We start from the raw sequence: 24,428 nt of genomic DNA on the forward strand, positions 1-24,428 counted from the left end.
GGACTGCTCTCACCCCAACCATGGACTGTTTACCCTCCTACCATCCGGGAGGCGCTACAGGTCTCTCCGTTGCCGAACCAGCAGGTCGAGGAACAGCTTCTTTCCGGCGGCTGTCACTCTACTCAACAACGTACCTCGGTGACTGACAATCACCCCCCCCCCCCCCGGATACTTATTATTATTTATTCAAATCGTTTGCTATGTCGCTCTTCAAGGGAGATGCTAAATGCATTTCATTGTCTCTGTACTGTACACTGACAATGACAATTAAAATTGAATCTGAATCTGAATCTGATACCTACTTCTCTGGTGTTCAGTTTGTGTTAATACCTCCATGTAGGTGTTCCCCAAGTTGAACTTTTATGTGGAATGCAAGTATAATGGCATATTTAATTACAGATTTCATCAGAGAGTGCAAATATACAATTTTTCCCCGTAAGTTTACTTTTTCAGGCTCGATGATGCAATATACAACGGATGGAAAATTTGAAAAGCATTATTAATTTGATTATCAAGGTAATTTTATCTGTTTTCTTGGCCTTAGGAAGACGCACTGCGACGTCAAAGAGAGCATGAAGCAGCACTCCGCCGGCAAATGGAAGAGGAAGAACGGCAACAACAAGAAGAAGCCCGACGGAGGCATGAAGAAAGGCAAAGAGAAGACGAAGAGAGGCGACAGAGGGAAGAATTGCTTCGAAAACAGGTACTTGCACAAACATAGGATTTTTTTTTTCCTTTTGAGTTAATTTTCCAATATGAAGCCACCCCAATATTTTTTATTGGATCATTTTAAAAGTTATCATGTACGTGTTGTCAATGTTAAACCTACAGATATTTGGAATACATAGGAGAGTAATCTTGATAAAACTTAATGTTGAAGCCATTGTAAATCTGAATTCGATGTACACATTTCATGGTATTTCATCAATTTCGTGCTGTTCAATTTTGAATTTTTATGAAAAATTGCACATTTTTATTTATGCTGGCTTTAAAGCATCAACTGATCTGGTCATTTGTTTTAATAATTTAATTTTAGTTTTGAATTTGGCAAAAGCAATATATATTGATATTATGAAAGCTCTGCAGAATTTTAACATAGCACAGTACATCACAGGAACGGGTTCTTCGGCTCACAGTGTATGTGCCGAACATGATGCTAAGTTAAACGGATCTCATATGCCTTTCTTCCTTTTAGAGGCTGTCTAAAAGCCTCTTAAACGCCACTATCTTATCTACCTTCACCACCACATCTGGCAATGCTTTTCAGGCCCTCACTAAGCTCTGGAAAAAGATCTTGCACCAAACATCTCCATTATACTTTCCCCCCTCTCCCCTTATAGCTCTGCTCTCTCATGTTGGACATTTCCACTCTGGGAAAAAGACTCTGACTGTCTACCATATAGAAACATAGAAATTAGGTGCAGGAGTAGGCCATTCGGCCCTTCGAGCCTGCACCGCCATTCAATATGATCATGGCTGATCATCCAACTCAGTATCCCATCCCTGCCTTCTCTCCATACTCCCTGATCCCCTTAGCCACAAGGGCCACATCTAACTCCCTCTTAAATATAGCCAATGAACTGGCCTCAACTACCCTCTGTGGCAGAGAGTTCCAGAGATTCACCACTCTCTGTGTGAAAAAAGTTCTTCTCATCTCGGTTTTAAAGGATTTCCCCCTTATCCTTAAGCTGTGACCCCTTGTCCTGGGTGTCATGGCATATCTATGCCACTCATAATTTTATATACTTTCAAGTCTCCTCTCAACCTCCGTTCCAGAGAAATAATACAAGTCTATTCAACCTCTCCCTTTTAGTGAAACCCTCTAATCCATGCAGCATTCAGTATTTTCCTCTGCATCCTCTCCAAAGCCTCCACATCTTTCCAGTCTAAACTGCATGCAATACTCCAAATGTGGCCTAATCAAAGTCCTATGTCGTTACATCATGGCTTCCTCACTCATATTCAATGCCCCCAGCAATGGAAGCAGGCATTCAATATGCCTTCTTTCTATCTTTACCAGTTTTCTATATGTTGAGGTTTTGTATAATTACTTAAAGAAATAATTTAGGTTCAGCACTCTGGTTTTTGCAATGAAAGGAAGAAGAACGGCGACGCAAAGATGAAGAAACAGCACGGTGGATGATGGAGGAGGAACAGGCTCGGCAGCGGCGTGTTGAAGAAGATAATCGGCTAAAATTGGAGGAAGAGAATCGCCTTCGATTGGAGGAAGAGGAGCAGAAAAGAAAAGATCTGGAGCGTCATAAAGAGCTGCAGAAGCAAGAAGCAATGAGGCAGAGACAGCAGCAGCAGGAGGCATTGCGACGTTTACAGCAACAGCAGCAGCAACAGCACTTGGCCCAAATGAAGGTACATTTGTCTTTTCTGGGAACGGCAATTAAATAAAAATAAATTGTATAAATGTGTAATGCATGTAAATATCAATTGTTAATAACATTTCAATTAAGGTATTAAAGTATTTAAATGTATTTTTGAATTAGCATTTAAAGATTTTCTGTTGAGGATCCCATGTGGTTAATGAAAGGCATGCAACATACTCATAAACCTATTGTGAGAAGATACAGTCCCTAACCCCACAATCATGTAGCTTTTCTTAAACTATTAGTTGTTTTTCTTTCTTAATAATGTCATAATTTTCATGCATTGGACATTTGTGGGGCAATCCACCTGCCTCTCAAAACTTGTAATAAAAAATTCTAAGTCTCATTTACCTTTTCGTGGCCGTATCCAGTCCCTAAATTCTTTCAGAACTAAATAATAGCAACTTGTATTTCAAAAAGCTCACACATAAGTTGATGAACAAGGTTAGAGCACATGAGATCGGGGGTAAAAATAATGTGGAATCAAAGTTGGTGAACCACAATATGAACATACAGGTCTTTCTCGGGTTGGGAGACTGTGACTAGTGGGCTCCACATAGATTGATGCTTTGGCACATGCATGAAAATAAGCAGAGTGGTTGTTAAATTAAACTATTTTTGCTCCACTTGCTGGTTGAAAACTGTACCTTTGCTGTTTTGAGTCAGTTTGATCAGTGCCATTAATGATTTTGTTTCATCATTTGGACCTTTAACCTCAGTTAAGGGGAGGTAGACAAAAATGCTGGAGAAACTCGGCAGCATCTATGGAGCAAAGGAATAGGTGACGTTTTGGGACGAGACCCTTCTTCAGACTGATGTGGAGTTGGGGGTGGGGGGGGGAGGGAGGTGGGAAGAAGAAAGGAAGAGGCGGAGACAGTAGGCTGTGGAAGAGCTGGGATGGGGAAGGAGGGAGAAAGCAAGGACTACCTGAAATTGGAGGTCAATGTTCATACTGCTGTGGTGTAAACTACCCAAGCAAACTATGAGGTGTTGCTCCTCCAATTTACAGTCGGACTCTGTCTGGCCATGGAGGAGGCCCAGGACTGAAAGGTTGGATTGGGAATGGGAGGGGGAGTTGAAGTGCTGAGCCACCGGGAGATCAGGTTGGTTAGTGCGAACCGAGTGGAGCGAAGCGATCGACAAGCCTACGCTTGGTCTCACCGATGTAGAGCAGCTGGCACTTAGAGCAGTGGATGCAATAGATGAGGTTGGAGGAGGTGCAGGTGAACCTCTGCCTCACCTGGAAAGACTGCTTGGGTCCTTGGATGGAGTCAAGGGGGGAGGTAGAGCGACAAGTGTTGCATTTCCTGTGGTTGCAAGGAAAAGTATCGGTGGACGGGGTGGTTTGGGTGGGAAGGGACAAATTGACCAGGGAGTTACGGAGGGAACGGTCTCTGCAGAAAGCCAAAAGGGGAGTAGATGGGAAGATGTGGCCAGTGGGATCCCGTTGGAGGTGGCGAATATGTCGGAGGATTATTTGATGTATGTGACGGTTAGTGGGGTGGAAGGTGAGGACAAGGGGGATTCTGCTCTTGTTACTAGTGGGGGTTGGGGGGTGAGAGCGGAGCTACGGGATATAGAGGAGACCCTTGAGAGCTTCATCTATAGTCGAAGAGGAGAACCCCCGTTCCATAAAGAATGAAGACATCTCCGATGCCCTGGGTTGGAAGACCTCATCCTGGGTGCAGATTCGGCGTAGACGGAGGAATTGGGAGTAGGTGATGGAGTTCTTACAGGAAGCAGGGTGGGAAGAAGTGCCGGATGGAATTTAGTGGTGAAATGGATGAAGTCAGTGAGTTCTGTATGGGTGCAGGAGGTGGCACCAATGCACTCGTCAATGTAGCGGAGGTAGAGTTCGGTGATAGGGCCATGGTCCGCCTCGAACAGGGATTGTTCGATGTACCCTACAAAGAGGCCCGTGCGCGTACCCATAGTTAAGGGAAATGGGTTTTGATGAAATTCATACGATTATTTGTGAAGCTTTAAACAAAATATACCTTCATTTTCAAATAGCTCATGCCGCATGTAGCAAACGGGAATGGAAAATATCTAATATATCATTTGCATTAATTTTGCTATACGCCAAAATAAGAAGAAAAATAATTTAATGCATTTCATACCTCTGATCTAGCATTTACCAAGTGATGTGCTTCACACTCATTGCTCTTGTTAGAATGATTATTCATGCTGTTTTTAAATAAGATTTATCTATCCAAAGCTAGCTAAAGTATGTAAAAAGCAAGAAAAGTAAATTGGAGGCCTTCAGGGGCAGGAGGAATAACAAGAAAATCAGGGGAAAATGGGTTTGGCCTTGATCTTTATATGAGGAAGCAATGAATGGACCTTTGATTTTTGAGGAAAATGCTGGCTGTTCTGCACAAAAATGCTGACATTTTCTCACATAAACGCCAGCAAGTTCAAGGTGGCCATATTTACAAATGTGAATGCAGAATACCTAAGCTTGCCAGCAGAGATTCTCGACAGTGCTCTGTGCTAGAACCGATGAGCCCAGCTTGTGACTGGCAATACATGCCAATTCTCCATAACTTATGGTGGCAAATGCAATTAAACAAATGAGCAAAGGGACTTTATCCCCATTTATTTGAATGGACAGAAACAACCTTGAGGAAGCAAACTGCATTTTAAATTTACTTTTTGATTGTTTTTTATTTTATTTCTATTTCTTTTGAAGTATTCTATTTTTAATTATTAGTTAATATTTTTTAAATTTCAGTTTTTAATAGCATAAATATATTTACATTTTCTGAATGTCAGAAACATAGCCATGAACATTCCCCCCAACTACAAGTGTGGAAAGCCTTCCGAAAACTGTAGCTTCATTCGGGATGTTGGTGTTGGGAGATCCACACAAATTAATCTTACCATGGATAAAAAAATATATAAAAATCTGCTAGATGAATGGAATGTATTGTGATACTGTTTAAAGATATCATTTTTTGCCTTCATAACTTTAAAAATCATAATTAAATTTCATCAATGTGGATGAAACTTCACATCTGCAAAACACGTGATATTTGAATAGGTAAAATGATGAGTGGCTCTGAAAAGCCTAGGGTGCGCTTAGAAAATAAGAAATTTACTGGACCAGTCTGGAACCAAAACATCCGAATTCATTGTTCAGAATTTTTCATTCTTAATTTAATCCAATTTTTCACCAGCTTCCTTCCTCTTCAACGTGGGGCCAGCAGTCATCTTCAGTTTCATCACAGCCCCAGGGTACACTATCATTAGCTGAAATACAGAAATTGGAGGAAGAAAGGGAGAGGCAACTACAGGAAGAGGTAATGCAATATATTGAAATATGAACATTAGTATTTTCAATTAAATCATGAAGTTACTAAAGATTTTTAGAAGAATTGGTTCTCATTTATCTATGGTTTATGAACTTTGCTGACCATAATAGCTTTTTTGGAATATATTTGGCAAAACATACCTTTAAGCTATTAAAAAAATACCTGTCCCATCCTTGAGTTACAAAAAGTATTTGCTGCATTGCCTGGCCAAATTGAAATTTTCCATTGACCGAATGAAGAAACTTAATGTTTGGGACAAAGCAATGTCATGTAAATGAAAGTAGTCATGTTTAGTATTTTGTTGCATATCCTTTCAATGCAATGACTGCTTAAAGTCTGCGATTCATGGACATCACCAGTTGCTGGGTGTCTTCCCTGGTGATGCTCTGCCAGGCCTGTATTGCAGCCATCTTTAGCATGTGCTTGTTTTGGGGGGCTAGTCCCCTTCAGTTTTCTCTTTAGCATATAAAAGGCATGCTCAATTGGGTTCAGATCAGGTGATTGACTAGGCCACTCATGCATTGACCATTTTTTAGCTTTGAAAAACTCCTTTGTTGCTTTAGAGTACCATGGCCCAATCCCCAAACTACCTTCGCTACATTGACGACTGCATTGGTGCTACCTCCTGCACTCACTGACTTCATCCATTTCACCACTAACTTCCATCCGGCACTCAAATACACCTGGACCATTTCCAACATCTCCCTACCGTTTCTAGACCTCAATATCTCCATCGCAGGTAACAGACTACTGACCAACATCTACTACAAACCCACTGACTCCCATGGCCATCTGGACTACACTTCATCCCACCCTGCTTCCTGTAAGGACTCCACCCCTACTTCCAATTCCTCTGTCTACACCGCATCTACACCCAGGATGAGATGTTTCAAACCAGGGCATCGGAGATGTCCTCATTCTTTAGGGAACGGGGGTTCCCCTCTTCTACTATAGATGAGGCTCTCACCAGAGTCTCTGATATACCCGCTGAGTTTCTCCAGTATTTTTGTCTATCTTTGTTGCTTAGCAGTATGTTTGGGATCATTGTTTTGCTGTAGATTGAACCGCCGGCCGATGAGTTTTGAGGCATTTGTTTGAACTTGAGCAGATAGGATGTGTTTACACACTGCAGAATTCATTATGCTTCTACCATCAACAGTTGTATCATCAATGAAGATAAGTGAGCCAGTACCTTCAGCAGCCATACATGCCCAGGCCATAACACCCCCACCACCGTGTTTCACAGAAGAGGTGGTATGCTTTGGATCCTGGGCAGTTCCTTCTCTCCTCCATACTTTGGTCTTGCCATCACTCTGAAATAAGTTAATTTTCATCTCATCTGTCCACTAGACTTTTCCAGAACTGAGGTTGCTCTTTTAAGTACTTCTTGGCAAATTATAACCCGGCCATCCTATTTTTGTGGCTAACCAGTGGTTTGCATCTTGCAGTGTAGCCTCTGTATTTCTGATCATGAAGTCTTCTGCGGACAGTGGTCATTGGCAAATCCACACCTGACTCCTGAAGAGTGTTTCTGATCTGTCGGACAGGGGTTTGAGGATTTTTCTTTATTATAGAGAGAATTCTTCTGTCATCAGCTGTGGAGGTCTTCCTTGGCCTGCCAGTCCCTTTGCAATTAGTAAGCTCACCAGTGCTCTCTTTCTTCTTAATGATATTCCAAACAGTTGATTTTGATAAGCCTAAGGTTTGGCTGATGTCTCTTAACAGTTTTATTCTTGTTTCTCAGTCTCATAATGGCTTATTTGACTTTCATTGGCACAACTTTGGTCCTCTTGTTGATAAACAGCAATCAAAGTTTCAAAAGGTCGTGGAGAGACTGGAGGAAAGACTAGGTGCTGAGAGCTCTCTTATACCTGAATGAATGAGGCATTTAAACACACCTGAGCAATTACAAACACCTGTGAAGTCATGTGTCCCAAACATTATGCTGCCCTGAAATAGGGGGACTATGTATAAGCACTGCTGTAATTTCTACATGGTGAAAACAAAATGCATAAAAATATCCTTTAATAAAATCTGACAATGTGCCACTTTAACCACATGTGATTTTTTTTTTCTATTACAAATCTCAAATGGTGGCGTACAGAAGCAAATAAATAAATGATGGGTCTTTGTCTCAAACATTATGGAGGGCACGATATGTTTTTAGGAGACAAGTTATCAGGATGAGAATTCCAGAGTTTTAAGGCTTTGTTTGCTGGTAAAAAATATCAGCTCAGTGCTCTTTGATACTGAAGGATAGGTGGAAATATGTTTGACGTATTATTGGGGTATTGCTATCTGGTATGATCACGCATGGTGAACTGGAGATACAGTTGGACAAAGCCAAAAACATGGAATTATTTTAAATTGAGGTAGGAAATGGTAATGTTCATGTTCTCTATTTTTTAAAGTCTTCTTTATGTTTAAGTTGTGCTTTGCCAATCACAGAGGCGGCATCAGCAGGAGTTGATGAAAGTTTTGCAACAACAGCAAAACCAGCAACAGAAACTGACAGGATGGGGTAATATTCCTAAAGCTTCCGTTAACACCAAATCACTTTTGGAAATTCAGCAAGAGGAATTCAGGCAAATGCAGAAACAGCAGGAAAACAAAGCTCAGCCAAGGACAGTAAGTATTCTTTAAAAAAATATTTTTGTTAATGTTATTTTTACTGAATGTCTATTCAGAATAAAGTCACAAAATATTGTTCTGATCAATTTTCAGCAAAATGTTAGCACATTTGAATTTCATGATGTAATATACTGATGAGCAGAAAATGTTTTACTCATTGCATTACCCTAATTTTGCTTGAACAGAGAAGTAAGGTCAGGTAACAATAAGCAGGTCAGGCAGCAAATGTTCAGGAATAAACTGTTGATGATGCATCTTCACAAAAATTCATGAGCTGAAACGTTATTTCCCTCTGCACATGTTGTTTTGTGTCTGATTACTGGCATTTGCAGTATTTTGCTTCTTTATGCTATATTCTTGATTGATATAGTAATGGGCAAGGCAAGGCAATCAGAAGACAATCAATCCTTCGTAATATCTAATTGCAAAGCTGCAGAAATCATCGGTATTTCTAAGATTAAATTTCCACCGATCTGCAATGAATAATTTGCGAAAAAGTAGTGTCATTGGTTATGTGCCATATTCACCAAATTAAATTTATCTAATTCCAAAAAACAAAAGTCTGAACGCTTGTTTATGAAATGTAAACAATTTAGGAAATAACTAAGTAGAAACAGCTACTGCAGTTGCTGGTTTACAAAAAAAACCCCACAAATTGCTGGAGTAACTCGGGGTCAGGCAGCATCTCTGGAGTACATGTATGGGTGAGTTCCGGGTTGGAAGAATTGTCCTGACCCCAAACACCAGAATTCATTGATAAATGACTGTGGGTAAATATCTTGCCTTTAACCGTGACATGGCCGAATGGCAAGTTTAAATTGGTATCTGGAGTCTCCATACTATGGAATGTGATTCTTGGTAATTTCATTGAATGCAAATAAATTGCTAAATGTAATAAGATGTTGGAAAAGATCTACTGCCATCTGGTGGCCACTGGCTTCCTATACGGTTCTTCCAATATGGGCTTGGGTTTAGTCTTTTGATGGAAAGTTAGCTCCTGGAATATTGACTTGGCCCAGTTACAGGGTTCTCTCAGCAAACGTGTCTGGTTGCAATGACTGAAACCCTTTGACAGCAAATGAGACTTTAGCCTGTTCTTTAATTGCAATTCACCACTGAACCCATGCAGAATGCCTCTATAATATTCACAAGCATTCAAAAATACTAATTTATCTTTTAAAAATAACAAAAAGATTCAATATATCTGAAAACGACATGCACTAAAATTATTCACTTAAAATAAACGAACTAAATTAAAATTGGGTAAAAAATACCCCCTTTCCATTTGCCAGGCTGTCTCATTCTCATGGATTTCTGTGAGGTAATTGTGCTCATGTTGGGTTTTACCTGGCCCAGACTCAGCAGGCAATTTTCCCAGCTTCAGAGGTGGGATGTATGTGGCGGTTTGTAAATCCTCTTGGAACACCATTGGGTATCCACATGTGGAGCAAGGACAGCCCGCAAATATACAGCATTGTGAAGTTGCCATTTTTACTGTAAGCCTATGCTTAAGGTAGACTGGAGGTTTATAAGAAATGTATTAGAGGTTTATTATGTCCAAAATAATTGGACGTAACTTTAGAAAGCCAAATTATCTCTTTCTGTATGATGAATGTCTAATCCTGTACCATTCATACACCCAATAGGATTTTAAAAATCTGTTTGTGTTTATAGCACTGCTATGATTTTCCTCATCGTCACTCCCATTATCAAAGCCTGCTTAAAACGCTAATTAAATATGAATGTCCATATTTTATGATGACAAGAACTTTTGAGAATAGAAAAATTAAATCTTTATATGGCAAGCACTTTACTTGCTCAAAAATACACCATTTACTGATGCGCATTACTTAAAGACTTTGATAGATTTAAATCAAGAATGCCACAGATACAATTGATAGAGCAAAATGTGAGAAGTATTGCCTTTTTACAAAATGCTTCCTATAGTTTCCAATCCAACCGTTCAGATAATTGAACTAATTCTGACATGCCAAAAAGGGAAGTAAATTAATAGTTAATTATCGACAATAGGTGCAGGAGTAGGCCCTTTGAGCCAGCACTGCCATCCAATGTGATCATGGCTGATCATCCACAATCAGTACCCCGTTCCTGCCTTCTCCCCATATCCCCCGACTCCGCTATCTTTAAGATTTATAATAATGTCTCTTAATTTCTTTCTTTGTACTGTATTAAAATAAATTGTCTAAAATGTCCATGAATGCAATTCCCACGGCCTGGCTCCTTTCCTTCCCTCAGTGTTCATCGCGGTGTTTGTTCCAGGACTGTGCTCTTAACTTTAAACAATTGATTTGGAATTGATTTAAATCAGTTAAAAAATGAAAATATTGAATTTTAATTTAATTATGATAATTACAAATATACATATAGAGACCTTTAAAGAAAAATAATGAATTAAATTAAAGTTTATAAATCCTAGAAATTGCAATAGGACGGCACTATATGCACCAGCTATGGCTGGCATTCATTGAAGAGACCTTCCTGTTGCCTTGTGACTTTAATGAATACCTCTGCATTTAATGGTGCTTTCAATGGTGAGGTGAGAGGTCAGAAGTGTCTGGTGCATTTGGTCTTCTGGAGCAATTTGTACTTTGTAGTGCAGTGCACAAGCTGAGAAGTCTGCACTTTATCACTGGCTGTTTATCAGCGGATTCTATTGAAATTTAAAAATATGACATTGAAATTCTGTTGTTTTACCCAGCTTGTAGTATTCCTGAATCATAACATAGAAGCTTAATTGTTTAAATACATATTTTCTCTCTTTTATGAATCTCTCACATATCACCTTTAATAATTTCCTATTTTTCCCTGTCACCTCTCCAAATCCCCTCCACCCTCTCTACTAAAAATAGTCAGCAGCAATGAAGCTTAACATGTCTGGCAGCCATGAAGAATCATCATACAAAAACACCCCAGCAATTAAAAGAGAGGAATCATCAAATAAGAGATTGGAGAGGAACCAGGTAAGTTTGGTGAGAATGGCTTTGTCGAACAAAAGTCTGTAGATAATCGCATTTCCCTGACATGTAGTCCCTTCTACCAAATGGACTTGATTTTATAACAAAAATGCCGAATGGGGAGCGGATATGGAAAAAGTGGTTTCAGCTAAAAAAAGACTCATAAGCCTTTTCGGAAAAGGCTTGCTCATGTTTTAGATTTCCAGTAGTGTTGATTAAGGATTTAATATTTGATTCTGAAGGTAGACAAAAATGCTGGAGAAACTCAGCGAGTGAGGCAGCATAATAATAATAATAATATATTTTATTGTCATTGTACATCAGTGCAACAAGATTTGGTATGCAGCTTCCATCCGATGTCAAAAAAATAAATAAATAAACTGCGACGTGACCGTCTGAGGGAGACAGTCCAGAGGGGGTGGGGGGCACTCAGCAGGGCCGGTTCAGAGCCGCTATAGCTCTGGGAATGAAGCTGTTTCTGAGTCTGGAGGTTCGGGCGTAGAAGACCTTGTAACGTCTGCCGGGGGGAAGTAGTTTGAACAGTCCAAGGGTGTGAGGAGTCTTTATGGATGCTGACGCCCTTCCTGAGGCACCGTGTGTAGTAGATGCCCTCCAAGGCTGGTAGCTGTGTCCATGCATCGATGGAGCGAAGGAATAGGTGACGTTTCGGGTTGAGACCCTTCTTCAGCTTCCCCCGCTGAGTTTCTCCAGCATTTTTGTCTACCTTTGGAATCAAATATTACCAGCACACCTTCGATTTTTCCAGCATTTGCAGTTCTTTCTTAAATAATGTTTGATTCCAGTCCTTTTTTTTTCATACTGCAGTTTTAAAATATAATAATATTTGCAAATTTATTTGTAATTTGAATCCATTCCAAAAAAACATAGATTTATAATTTTGTTAAAAATAGTGTGTATGTTTCCATTTCTCATCAGCAATCCCTTTGCCCACTGATATTATTTCCTACACTTTGTCATTTATGTTATCTATTTGTTTTGTCTCTCTCCTCATCAGAGGCACTTTGCTTCTTTGCTATCTTAAAGCTGGTTAGTAAATACATTTTTTTAGGTGCCCTGCTACCCTAGTTTTATGTTGCTGGGATAGCCCACAGACTCACATGTATAATAGATCTTCCATATGTATTTTATCATGGGTTGGTTTTGCTTATAATCAATGCTTTTGATTACCTTCGACTCTAAAGTCATTTTCTATACATTCTCCTTGCCATCTTCCCATTTGTTCCAAAGATTCCGACCCCTCCTTAGCTAAAATCAAACGGCTTTTCTAAGCACTGTTCTGGTCCACTGACTATTCCCAACTCCCCCACCACTCTCAAGTGAGTTGAGCGTTTTGATGGCATGGGGGCTAGTTACAAAGAGATAAACTGTTCACATTAATTGTCATGGCGTTGTGTGGGGTGCAGGAATGATATATTGGAGGTCATTATTTAGCGGGAATGGATCACTTAAATGAGTTGAGTGTTGGAGAATATTGAGCAAAATGAGAGAAAGATGCTGTGACTGTCTTCTTTATTTCTATAACGCAGATCCTTGTGGTCCGAGGATACGCCAAGCCATGGCTCATTCTGAAATCACTGTTTATTTAACACACACTTTGATGTGTGGTTTTTCTTTACTCTTACATATCAATTGCATGAGGAATCTACAGAAGGATGTCATAAATGTGTGAAGCACATTTGTCCATAGTGTTTGGTTCATTTCATAGCAAATTGTCACAGATGCTGACATTTTTAAATAAAAACCTCATGCTGGAGATTAGTTAGGCAACAGCTGTGGATACATGGTTAATATCTTGAGTCATTAGCCTTTCACCTGAAATTGATTATTCTTAAATCATTTTGGTATTAAAAATTCATGGTTTTATTGCCAAATTAATTCTGGCAATAAAGTATTATGTAAAACCCATACATAAAATATTTATAGCTTGAGTTGCCTTTCTCTTTACAGGCTCTTTTAATAATAATCTGTTTAAAAAAATCAAACGGATAATTTATACTATAATATTTTCATAGTTCATTTCTAAGTTTTCAGTTAATATTTATCTTTAAAGGGGGAAAACTGTAGATTTCAATGCTTTGTTGCCAATATTGCAATTACCCTCAAGATAATCTATGTATGCTATTTTTAATTATAATTCATCATCTTTCTTCAAGTTAATTTGTTGCAAATCATTTTCAACTTGTATCACTTCAATCTAATGAGGTGAAGACAAATTTGGTAGTTTTTAAAGCATTAATTGTAGCTGTGTGAAGGAATGAGTGCTCATTAAAACCAATTAATATTGTGAGATTTGACGGATATTCCCTGGGGTCGAACAGTTGGACTCCACTAAATCATTAGTGCAAAATTATGTTCCTGTAAAAAAATGCTTTGATTTGCTTTTGAGTGTGTGAGTGAAAAATGATTATCCATTTTAACTATCTGTTTGTACAGACGACTACCATACAAGTTTCACAAATCACTACTTGGGGTACAGGATAATATTCTAGTCTAGTTGCGTTTTTGGTTTTTAGGTTGTGTTTATGTGTGTGTGGGGGGGGCGGGGGCGGGGGCTTGCTGTCTCTGCCTTCGGGGGAATGCGACTTTTTTGTCGTATCCCGCTTCTCTGCCTCCATCTGCGCTGAGGCCTAATGGCGGAGCTGGCGACCTCGAGACTCCGGAGGCAGAGCCAGTCAGGACTTGCCCTGGGCTCGCTCCCGTGAGGGCGGTTCGGCTCGGGGCTGGAACGGCGCTCCCGTGAGGGGCTGTGACGCTCCCATGAGGGCGGCCTGGCGCGGGGCTGAGACTCTCCCGTGAGGGGCTGTGGCACTCCCGTCGGAGCAGCCCAGCTCGAGGGTGGTATGGCGCTCCCGTCGGAGCGGCCCAGCTCGAGGGAGGAACGGCACTCACGTGAGGGCGATCCGGCTAGGGGCTGGAACGGTGGCTGGGACGGCGTTCTGGCGGCGGTGACCTGACCCCGCGGGCCAGCGGCTGCGTCCGCTGGACTGGAGGGCGGCAGCTTCGACCACCCCGGGCCGCGGTGTTTGAGCCGGCCCGTTTGCGGGGTTCGGTGATCCACGGGACTGTTTGTACCATCGCCCGGTGGGGTATCGCCTCAGCGCAGAGGGAGAAGAGGAGGGAAGAGACTGCAGCCCTAAGATTTTTGCCTCCACCACAGTGAGGAGGTGCTTGGAGGATACACTGTGGTGGATGTTAATTTGTGTTTATTGTTGTTTATTATTGTATGTATGACTGCAGGCACGAAAATTTCGTTCAGACTGTAAGGTCTGAATGACAATAAAGGTAATTCTAATTCTAATTCTATTCGCTCTGATAGAATTTGTGAGGGGAAAAGAATGAAATAAATCTACGCTATTTTGTAAATTGTTATTTATTGACGCCAAATCAGATGGTGCAGCTTTGGATTGCAGAAAATCGTGCAAAGGATGTTTTTTTAGGACCATCCTTCCCCGTGTAATAATATTAAATTAACTGCCTTCCAACAATTTTTTAAGTTTATTTCTTATCTTCACATTACTATGAGGAATGATTGCAACTAACCTCTGTTAAACAAATAGTGAAGATGGTTGTGAAAGATTGCAGCAGGATCTAGTTCAATTGGCCAGGTAGGCTGAGGAATATTTGATGAAATTTAATACAGAGAAGTGTGAGGTGTATTTTGGGACCTCTAACAAGGGGAGGACCTACACAGTGAATGTTAGGCCTCTGGGGAATGTGGTAGAGCAGTGGGATCTAGGAGTGCAGATGCATGGTTCCTTGAAAGGTCGAGTCACAGGTAGATAAGGTGGCCAAAAATGCTTCTGGCACATTGGCCTTCGTCAGTCAGAGTATGAAAGTTGGGAGGTCATGTTGCAGTTGCATAAGACGTTGGTGAGACTGCATTTAGAATATTGTGTTCAATTCTGGGCACCATGTTATAGGAAAGATATTGTCAAGCTTGAAAGGGTTCAGAAAAGATTTACGAGAATGTTGCCAGGACTAGATGTTGTGAGGTATAGGGAGAGTTTGTGTAGGCTATGTCTCTATTCCTTGCAGCGCAGGAGGATGAGGGGTGATCTTAGAGGACAAAATCATGAAAGGAATAGATTGGGTAGATGCACAGAGTCTTTTGCCCAGAGTAGGGGAATTGAGGACCAGAGGACATAGGTTCAAGATGAAGGGGAAAAGATTTAATAGGAATCTGAGGGGTAACTTTTTTGCACAAAGTGTGGTGGGTGTATGGACCAAGCTGCAACCCACATCTGGAGTATTGTGTACAGTTTTGGTCTCCTAATTTGAGGAAGGACATTGTGATTGAAGCAGTGCAGTGTGGGTTCACGAGATTAATCCCTGGGATGGCGGGACTGTCATATGAGGAAAGATTGAAAAGACTAGGCTTGTATTCACTATAGTTTAGAAGGATGAGGGGGCATCTTATAGAAACATATAAAATTATAAAAGGACTGGACAAGCTAGATGCAGGGAAAATGTTCCCAATGTTGGGCAAGTCCAGAACCAGGGGCCACAGTGTTAGAATAAAGGGGAGGTCATTTAAGACTGAGGTGAGAAAAAACGTTTTCACCCAGAGAATTGTGAATTCGTGGAAAACTATGACTATGACTATAATAACTATCTTACAACTGCCACACTAGAAGGCAGATCATTTTGAAAAAGAAACTCACTATATTCTGCTTGACATGGTAAAATAATGTGGCAGTTGTACCATTGTGCCATTCGTATGGAAGTCGGATTTTGGCTGTTCTATGATATTCCGTGGAACTTAGTCAATGGCAACTTAATAAAAGGTTAATCTGCTAATTGAACATCTTTAAAAACAGTGCTGGGAACATTCACCAAGTCAGGCACCAGCATCAGGGTGAGACAAGAGGTCAATATTTCGATTTAAATGCATTGTATCGGAACTGGTTCTGTTAAAATATCTGACAAGTTAATCTTTTTCTCTCCACCTAGCTACTGCCTGACTAGCTTTGTATTTCCAAACAGTTTCTATTTTTATTTCAGGTATTCATCATGTGCTGTTTTATTGCTTTTCATTAAGGTGCCTTTTCTTGTTTTATCTTAGCAGTCCAGTTTATCTGTTAACGCTACTTCTGTATGGGGCTCAGTAAACACCAGTCCTACCAACCAGTGGGGAGCAGACATAAGCAGTGTCTGGGGTGCTCCAGACAACAAGAACACAAATGTTGGCTTCTGGGATGAGGCTGTGAAAGAAGTGGGAAGCCAGAGTTCCAAAAGTAATAAGAACAATCCTAACCCTGGGTAAGAAAACCAATACTTTAACCACAATCCTATTATAATTTAAAATTACATAGTTTGTAAATTACACAGTATCTACAGCACACCATGATATTATTGTGCAATGTTTTGTTTGGGGAATCAACTGCTTATAGTAATAATAACAATAACAATGAGCAATATTGAACAGGAGTTGCCTTGGTGACTGTTTTCTCTGTTAATTGCAGAAATAATAGTTTTTTTCTAAAAGCCCTATAAGATTCCTGTAAAACCTTTAATACTCCTTTCTTTTCTGATAACTGTCTGTCTGTCTGTCTGTCTGTTTGTCTGCCTGCCTGTCTGTCTGTCTGTCTGTCTATATCTATCTCTAAAATTCTCATCTTGTTTGTTTGTTTGTGAGTCTGCGTGCGTGTGTGCCTATGAGTCATGCCCTGAATTACGCCAAAACGGTACACGATAGAGCTACAATTTTGGGCCACATTACTCACCATTGTCCTGTGGTGTCATGTATCAAGTTTCATTCAGATTGATGTTATATTTTACAAGTTATTCACATTTTTTACTTTTCAAAACCCCACTTTGAAAAAAATCTTTAATCTGCACTGGCAGTTAGCACCTTATGACATCGCAATGGGATCTCATTCACATAAACTGCCCCTCAGCAGTGTTCTACTGGCAGTTAGCAGCTTATGATGTCACAAATGGGATCTCATTTACATAAACTGCCCGTCAACAATGTTCCTCCAAGTGCAATGAGAGATTTGTTACATTGTTGTAAGGAGAGGGAGGGAGTGGGAGAGGGGAGGAGTAGAAATGTTATTTAAAAATTGTGCTTAGTGGGGGAGTGGGATAGGGGAGAGGTGAGGAGTGGGGGAGCAGGGAGATAGAAGGAGAGGACGGGGGTAGGGAGGGGAGAGATGTTATGGAAGGAGATGGTGACTGAGGGTAGGGGTAGGGGAGGAGGAGAGAGGAGAGAAGAGGGAGGGTGAAGAGGAGGAGGAGGGAGTGTTGGGGGATGAAGGGGGAATAGAGGAGGATAGGGGTAGGAAGAGGGATGGTGAGGCGCAGTTGGAGAGGGCTGCCTTGACTTGTGTCAACATGGGGATCTCTGGCGTCACAACGGGAACCCGTCAGCCGCGTCTGTGCAGTTGGGGGCTATGGATGAGTGGTGGAATATTGCGTTTGGGGACCAGCCCTCCCGTGTGGCAGGGACCCACTTGGTCTAGCATATATTACCAAAACTTTCGTTTGTGAGTCTGCGTAGTCATGCCCCGAGTTACACCAAAACGGTACACAATAGCTCTACAATTTTTGGCCACCTTACACCACACCACAGGACAATGGTGAGTATCAAGTTACGTTCAGATTGATGGTATATTTTACAAGTTATTCACATTTTTAACTTTACAAAATCCAGTTTGAGAAAAATCACTTGAAGTTGCAGTGGCAGTTACAGATATAACGTCACAATAGGATCTCATTTATGTAACCTGTCCGTCAGCAGTGCTCCACTGTCACAATGGTCACAAAGACAGGACAGCATTGAAATGAGAGATATGTTACATTGTTGTAAGGAGAGGGAGTTAGTGGGGGAGGAAACGAGGAGGATTGTTGTTTAATGTTATTTAAATGGATAGAAGAGGGCGAGGTGGGGGGTAAGGAGGGAAGAGGGGCAATGGAGGATGGGAGGGTGTGACTGAGCGTAGTGGAAAGGAAAGGGAGTGAAGGTGGGGAGCGGGAGGGGAGAGGGAGAGGGTGAAGAGGAGGGGAGGGAGTGTTGGAGGATGAGGGGAAATGAGCCATGCCTGCGTAGTTGGGGGGCTACGGGTGAGTGGTGGAATATTGCGATGGGGAACGGGTTGCGTTGGGGGAACAGGTGATTGGTGGAATATTACGTTGGGGGAACAGGGCCCAACGGGTCCCACTTGGTCGAGTGCTAAATTAAAAGCTTGGGATGTAGATATTGTAATGTTTACTTATGATTCACCAGTCATATATTTTAAGTAGCAGAAATATTTGTTCTTTGGAATAATATCTAAGGTATGGTATTTATGTTTTTGTGATTGTGAGCAATATTAGTGATTGTGCAAGAATTCCTTCATTAGTCAATTAGCGTGCTCAACTCCAAACCTATTGCTTAGCAGTAATCTACTGTTGTTAATATTTGTGCAGTATTGACGTCATAGGTAAGTAGAGGAATGAGACCTAACTTCCTGTAAATCACATTTAGATTTGTTTTACATTCCTTTCTGAATGGGATGTTAAACCTTTCTGCAGGCGTGTATTATTAAAATAGGAAAGGAAATCTAAAGTTTCAAGAATAACTTTCAGCTTATATCCTCTAACCCATCGCATCCCTCTTCCATGCATTTCAACTCCATCCTAAATTCCCTGCCCCAATATAGTTTCATTTCATAAATCACCGACTGACTCCATTGTTGTTATATTTCTTGGAGCAGCTTGGGACTTATAGCTATTCGAAAGCTCTAAACCTTCCAGGTGAATGATTTTTGCCTCTCTCCACGGCCTGCTTCCGACATACTCACCTGTTTTACAAAAATCAGCTGATGTTGAAAGTCTGAGATATTTTAATAATTTAATCAACATTTTTTTTATCAGTACACGACGTAATACTAAACCTGCTATTTCAGAAAGTCTCATGGAGTTCAGAACAAACCAAATAAAAAAGCTGAAGAGGAAGAAAAGCTAATGAAGTTGTTTCAGGGTGCGAATAAGGCACAAGATGGATTTACCTTATGGTGTGAGCAGATGTTGCAAGTTCTAAACACAGCTAATAATTTGGATGGTGAGAACTGATTTACACAATTAATGATTACATTGTTTTTAGAAACCTTGCCAAAAGATTGAAGCACAGCAGTTTCAGTCACTTTTTAAATTTATGATTTCATGTTTTCATATTTTTTAAGAATTTAGTATTTTCATATGGTTAAAAATTATACTGCAAGTAGGTTTGTAGAATGTCAATGGCAAATTTAGCATTGTATGTTTTAGACTCCTCTGCGAAAATAAGGATTAATTTACATTCAAATATGACGGCATTGTAATCCTTATATGGAAAGAAATCGGGTTTAAGTATCCACTGAGATTTTATTTATGTTCCTCCAGTTCCTACATTTGTCTCCTTTTTAAAGGAGGTTGAATCTCCTTATGAAGTCCATGATTATATCCGAGCTTACCTTGGTGATACCCCAGAAACAAAGGAATTCGGTAAACAATTTCTTGGACGCCGTGCCAAACAGAAAACGACCCAACAACGACAGTTGCAGCAGCAGCAGGTTGGTGAACTAAATATTGGAATTAAAACTGTAGAAACTGTGGTGATGTCTAATGTACTTAGTTTTCGTTAGTTATCAGTTATCTAATGGCATAGCTGATCCAAGACGAGTTGATATTGCATTTTGCATTGTCTAATTTTTAAGCATCTGTTCAGTCTGCCAGCTTAGAAACATAGAAAATAGGTGCAGGAGTAGGCTATTTGGGCCCTTCGAGCCTGCACCGCCGTTCAATATGATCATGGCTGATCATCCAACACAGTATTCTGTACCTGTCTTCTCTCCATACCCCCTGATCCCTTTAGCCACAAGGGCCACATCAAACTCCCTCTTAAATATAGCCAATGATCTGGCCTCAACTACCTTCTGTGGCAGAGAATTCCAGAGATTCACCACTCTCTGTGTGAAAAATGTTTTCCTCATCTCGGTCCTAAAAGATTTCCCCCTTACCTTAAACTTTGACCCCTTGTCTTGGACTTCCCCAACATCGGGAACAATCTTCCTGCATCTAGCCTGTCCAACCCCTTAAGAATTTTGTACGTTTCTATAAGATCTCCCCTCAATCTTCTAAATTCTAGCGAGTACAAACCGAGTCTATCCAGTCTTTCTTCATATGAAAGTCCTGACATCCCAGGAATCAATCTGGTGAACCTTCTCTGTACTCCATCCATGGCAAGAATGTCATTCCTCAGATTAGGAGACCAAAACTGTACGCAATACTCCAGGTGTGGCCCTTGCACCATTACAATGCTTTTTCAGTCTCCTTATCTCTATCATCTCCTCCAGCTGTACTCCAATTTGGGCATCTTGACATCCCCAAATTTAATTCAGGATTGTCCAAGCAGCTGCCAGGGCTCAACCTCCAGAATTTCCATCCAAAAGACATGTATACATTTAATATTATTTTTAATTATGGCCATATGTCTCATGGTCTTTTTGCTTAAAGCAATATAAAACAACTCTCTAATTAACACTGGTGCACTATGCAAGCATAATTTCGGGAGTTAAAATAGTTTTGGTCAGAAATGTTTCCTTCACAACAGTCAGCATAACATTAATTTATTTTGGCAATAGCTCCTTTATATAAAAAAAAGTATTTTGCAGTACCACTAATCCTGTAACTTTCCACTTGGTGATTTTTGAAAGGGCAAAACAGTTCAGGTCTTCAGTGGCCAGTGGAAGTTGATTAAAAATATTTAATGAATAATTTAATGTAAGGAAACATTTTAACAAAAATCCAAATAGGCAAAGCAGACAAAAACATAAAGAATTTTCAACAGATAACTTGTTACTTTAAAAGCTAAGCATTGTTTAATCATTTTTAGAGAAGTGTCAATATTTAATTTGATTTTGCTTTAGGATTTAGGATGTTCTGAAAATCAAACAGGTCTGCAGTCCATCTATCCATCAAATCACAGCAGAAATCAGCAGCCAAATTTTGAATGTGTACAGTCTGGAAAGCGAAAGAAAAAACAGAAAATGATACGTGCTGATCCCAGCATCCTAGGTTAGTACTTAATTTTCACTGCCATATTGTTACCGTGTATTTAACAGTTTTGCATTCAATTATGTCCAACAAAGTTCTGTAACAAATCACTGAAGACCATTGGTGGCCAGTAGATGATAATCGATTAACTTAATAAAATTAGAATAACCAACTTTCCAATCCAGTGTACCACGTTTGTTATTCACAATGTGGTCGCCTCTACATGGGAGAAACAAAACATGGGTGATTACTTTGTGGAGTATCTGTGCTCACTCCGCGGGCATGACCCTTAGCTTCCAACTGGCTGCCATTTTGATTGACCACCCCCCTCCCACTCTGTCCCCAGTCTGTGCCCTCATCAGGTTGGCAGGTGGTGATTGGTGATTACTGCAAGGATCATTGCTTGACCCTCAGTTATTCAAAAACAAAATTAATGATTTGATTGAGGGCAACAAATGTTACATTTATGAATTTGCTGGTGATAACAAAAACTACATGAAATTCTGAATAGGCAGGAGGATTAAAATGGAGAAATAGAAAAGTCATCAACGGGATGAAGAAAAGTTAAGTGAATAATAAGAACGTGGCAAATGAAGTGGGGGGTAAAAGAATATCAAACCATCTGGAAAAGCAGATCGTTTTTGAATTGTAAATAGCTGGATATGTCAATATTCAAAGAGACCCTTGTACATTTAGTCACTGAAAGCTAACTTACAGGTACAGCAAGTGCATGTTGGTCTTATGAGAAGATTTGATTACAGAATAGAGATGTTTTATTGAAATTATATAGGAGGTTGTAAGACTACATTTGAGGACTGTTTAAGAAGGAACTGCAGATGCTGGAAAATCGAAGGTAAACAAAAATGCTGGAAAAACTTAGAGGGTGAGGCAGCATCTATGGAGCGAAGGAAATAGGCAACGTTTTGGGTCGCAACTCTTCTTCAGACTGATGTGCGGGGGGGGGGGGGAGGGGGGGCACGAAGGGGCACGAAGAAGAAAGGAAGAGGTGGAGCCAGTGGGCTGAGGGAGAGCTGAGAAGGGGAGGAGAAAGTAGGGACTACCTGACAGAGAAGTCAATGGTTCATACCACTGAGGTGCAAACAATATTTGAGGACTGCATTCAGTTTTGTTGCCAATTGAGGGAACACATTGATGATTCAGTAGATTGGTTCCAGGGTTGACAGATTACCACATGAGGAGACATTGAGAAGATTAGGCCCTGTATTATGTGGAGCTCAAAGTATAAAGGATAGACCATTTAGGACTGAGTGACGAGAAATTTCTTCAAGCCCCGATACTTTAATGATCTGTATCCTGGAGAACTGTGGACGCTAAGTCACTTTGTTCATTCGAAACTAAAATGATTATTTCTAGACATTAAGGGAATCAAAGGATTTGGAGCAAGATAAAGCCATTGAGATTGAAGATCAGCTATGATCTTGCTGAATACTATCATGAATTGAAAATTGTTTATTGAACGGAAAGCAAACAGTAGAAATAAACAGCTCATAGGTCCACACCTACTCCTGGTTCTATTTTTGAATGTTCTTATAGCATCCACTAAAAGAATGAAAGTTTCTGGTGGTTGGTGGAATACCAATAAAGGGGGCTACTTTGTCCTTGATGACATTGAGCTTTTTTTACTTTCATTGACTCATCCTGACAAATGGTCAATATTCCATCATACTTGTGCCTGTGGATGTAGAATGTCAGAAGTAAGCCACTTGCTACAGGAAACGGAGGCACTGGACAGCTCTTGGTGCCTTGGTATTTGTGTGGCTATCCCAGCTGAATTTCTGTTAAGTGCAGATTTCAGGTCTATTGATGAGGTTGGCCGTGTTTGAGCCGTGGCTGCTGCACTAAGAAACTCCTATGAGATGTTCCCATTGTGTGAGTATTACCCCATCTACTGGTGTGTTTTTTTTGGGATGCACACTAACTTCAGTTTACCAAGGAATCATGTTGCCACACTCTGGCTGCCTTGATGTGTAACTTACGTGGGCGTGCATATTTCCGAAGATCTCTCCTGGTCCCAGAACACTGAAGCAATTATAAAGAAAACACATCAGTGCCTCTACTTCCTGAGCAGATTACAGAGAGTATGTCGAGGACGACTCTCTCTAACTTCTACAGGTGCACCGTAGAGAGCATGCTGACCGGTTGCATCGTGGCTTGGTTTGGCAACTTGTGCGCCCAGGAGCGGAAAAGACTGCAGAAAGTTGTAAACACTGCCCAGTCCATCATCGGCTCTGACCTCCCTACCATCAAGGGGATCTACCACAGTCGCTGCCTCAAAAAGGCTGGCAGCATCATCAAGGACCCACACCATCCTGGCCACACACTCATCTCTCCGCTGTCTTCAGGTAGAAGGTACAGGAGCCTGAAGACTGCAAAGTCCATGTTCAGGAACAGCTTCTTCCCCACAGCCATCAGACTATTAAACCCAACTCGAACAAAAATCTGAACTTTAATAGCCTATTGCACTTTATATGCTTAGTTATGTGTGTGTGAACGTGTATATATATATGCAGGTGATATAATACTATTGCAACAGCTTAGCTAGAAGTCCAGCAGCATCTGGAGCTTTTCAGTGTGCAGCTAGGATGTTGTTTGGTCCCTTTGCCATGGCTATATCCAGGGTTCTTAGCCATTTCCTGATAGCATTTGACGTGAATCGGATTGGTTGGAAAAATACTTGGTGTGGCTTCAATGATGATAAGGATCTCCTATGAAAATTAAGATGCATCATCTATTGAACACTACCAAGTGAATGTGGTTGCAGAGGTGCCAGTGTTTAGCACTTGTATGTTGAGCCCTGTAACAGTTTAACGTGGATGTCCGTGGGGACCACCTCCTCTGCAAGCTATTCAATGTTAACTGCAATTTGAGACTAGGTGTTGTAGGACTGAGGATCATTCTTGACCCCCAGTTATTCTTTGGTCTTGTAGTCAATTGGTTCTGCTGGTCAATGCTGTTATTGTTTCCTAGAAAGTAGAACTCCAGCTTCACAAGACTGGAACTTAATTATTTTTAGATGTGACTTACAGTATGCCCTGCATTCTATTAAGCATTATTGCTTCCAGCCTTGATAATAA

At 40.7% G+C, this 24,428-nt stretch overlaps 1 protein-coding gene across 6 annotated transcripts in view; it reads left to right on the top strand.

Moving 5' to 3' along the window:
• gigyf2 (GRB10 interacting GYF protein 2) overlaps positions 1-24,428 on the top strand; it is a 114,286-nt gene that overhangs the window by 86,097 nt on the left and 3,761 nt on the right. For all 6 annotated transcript variants that reach the window (XM_055646466.1, XM_055646470.1, XM_055646467.1 and 3 more), the window contains 9 exons: positions 545-703; positions 2,098-2,367; positions 5,558-5,680; positions 8,141-8,320; positions 11,194-11,304; positions 16,382-16,578; positions 19,206-19,360; positions 19,681-19,850; positions 21,207-21,354. In XM_055646466.1, the coding sequence (XP_055502441.1) occupies positions 545-703; positions 2,098-2,367; positions 5,558-5,680; positions 8,141-8,320; positions 11,194-11,304; positions 16,382-16,578; positions 19,206-19,360; positions 19,681-19,850; positions 21,207-21,354 (1,513 nt within the window). The remainder of the gene's footprint in view (positions 1-544; positions 704-2,097; positions 2,368-5,557; positions 5,681-8,140; positions 8,321-11,193; positions 11,305-16,381; positions 16,579-19,205; positions 19,361-19,680; positions 19,851-21,206; positions 21,355-24,428) is intronic.

The sequence above is a fragment of the Leucoraja erinacea genome, chromosome 14 (genome assembly GCF_028641065.1).
Source record: "Leucoraja erinacea ecotype New England chromosome 14, Leri_hhj_1, whole genome shotgun sequence".
Classification (NCBI taxonomy): Eukaryota; Metazoa; Chordata; class Chondrichthyes; order Rajiformes; family Rajidae; genus Leucoraja; species Leucoraja erinaceus.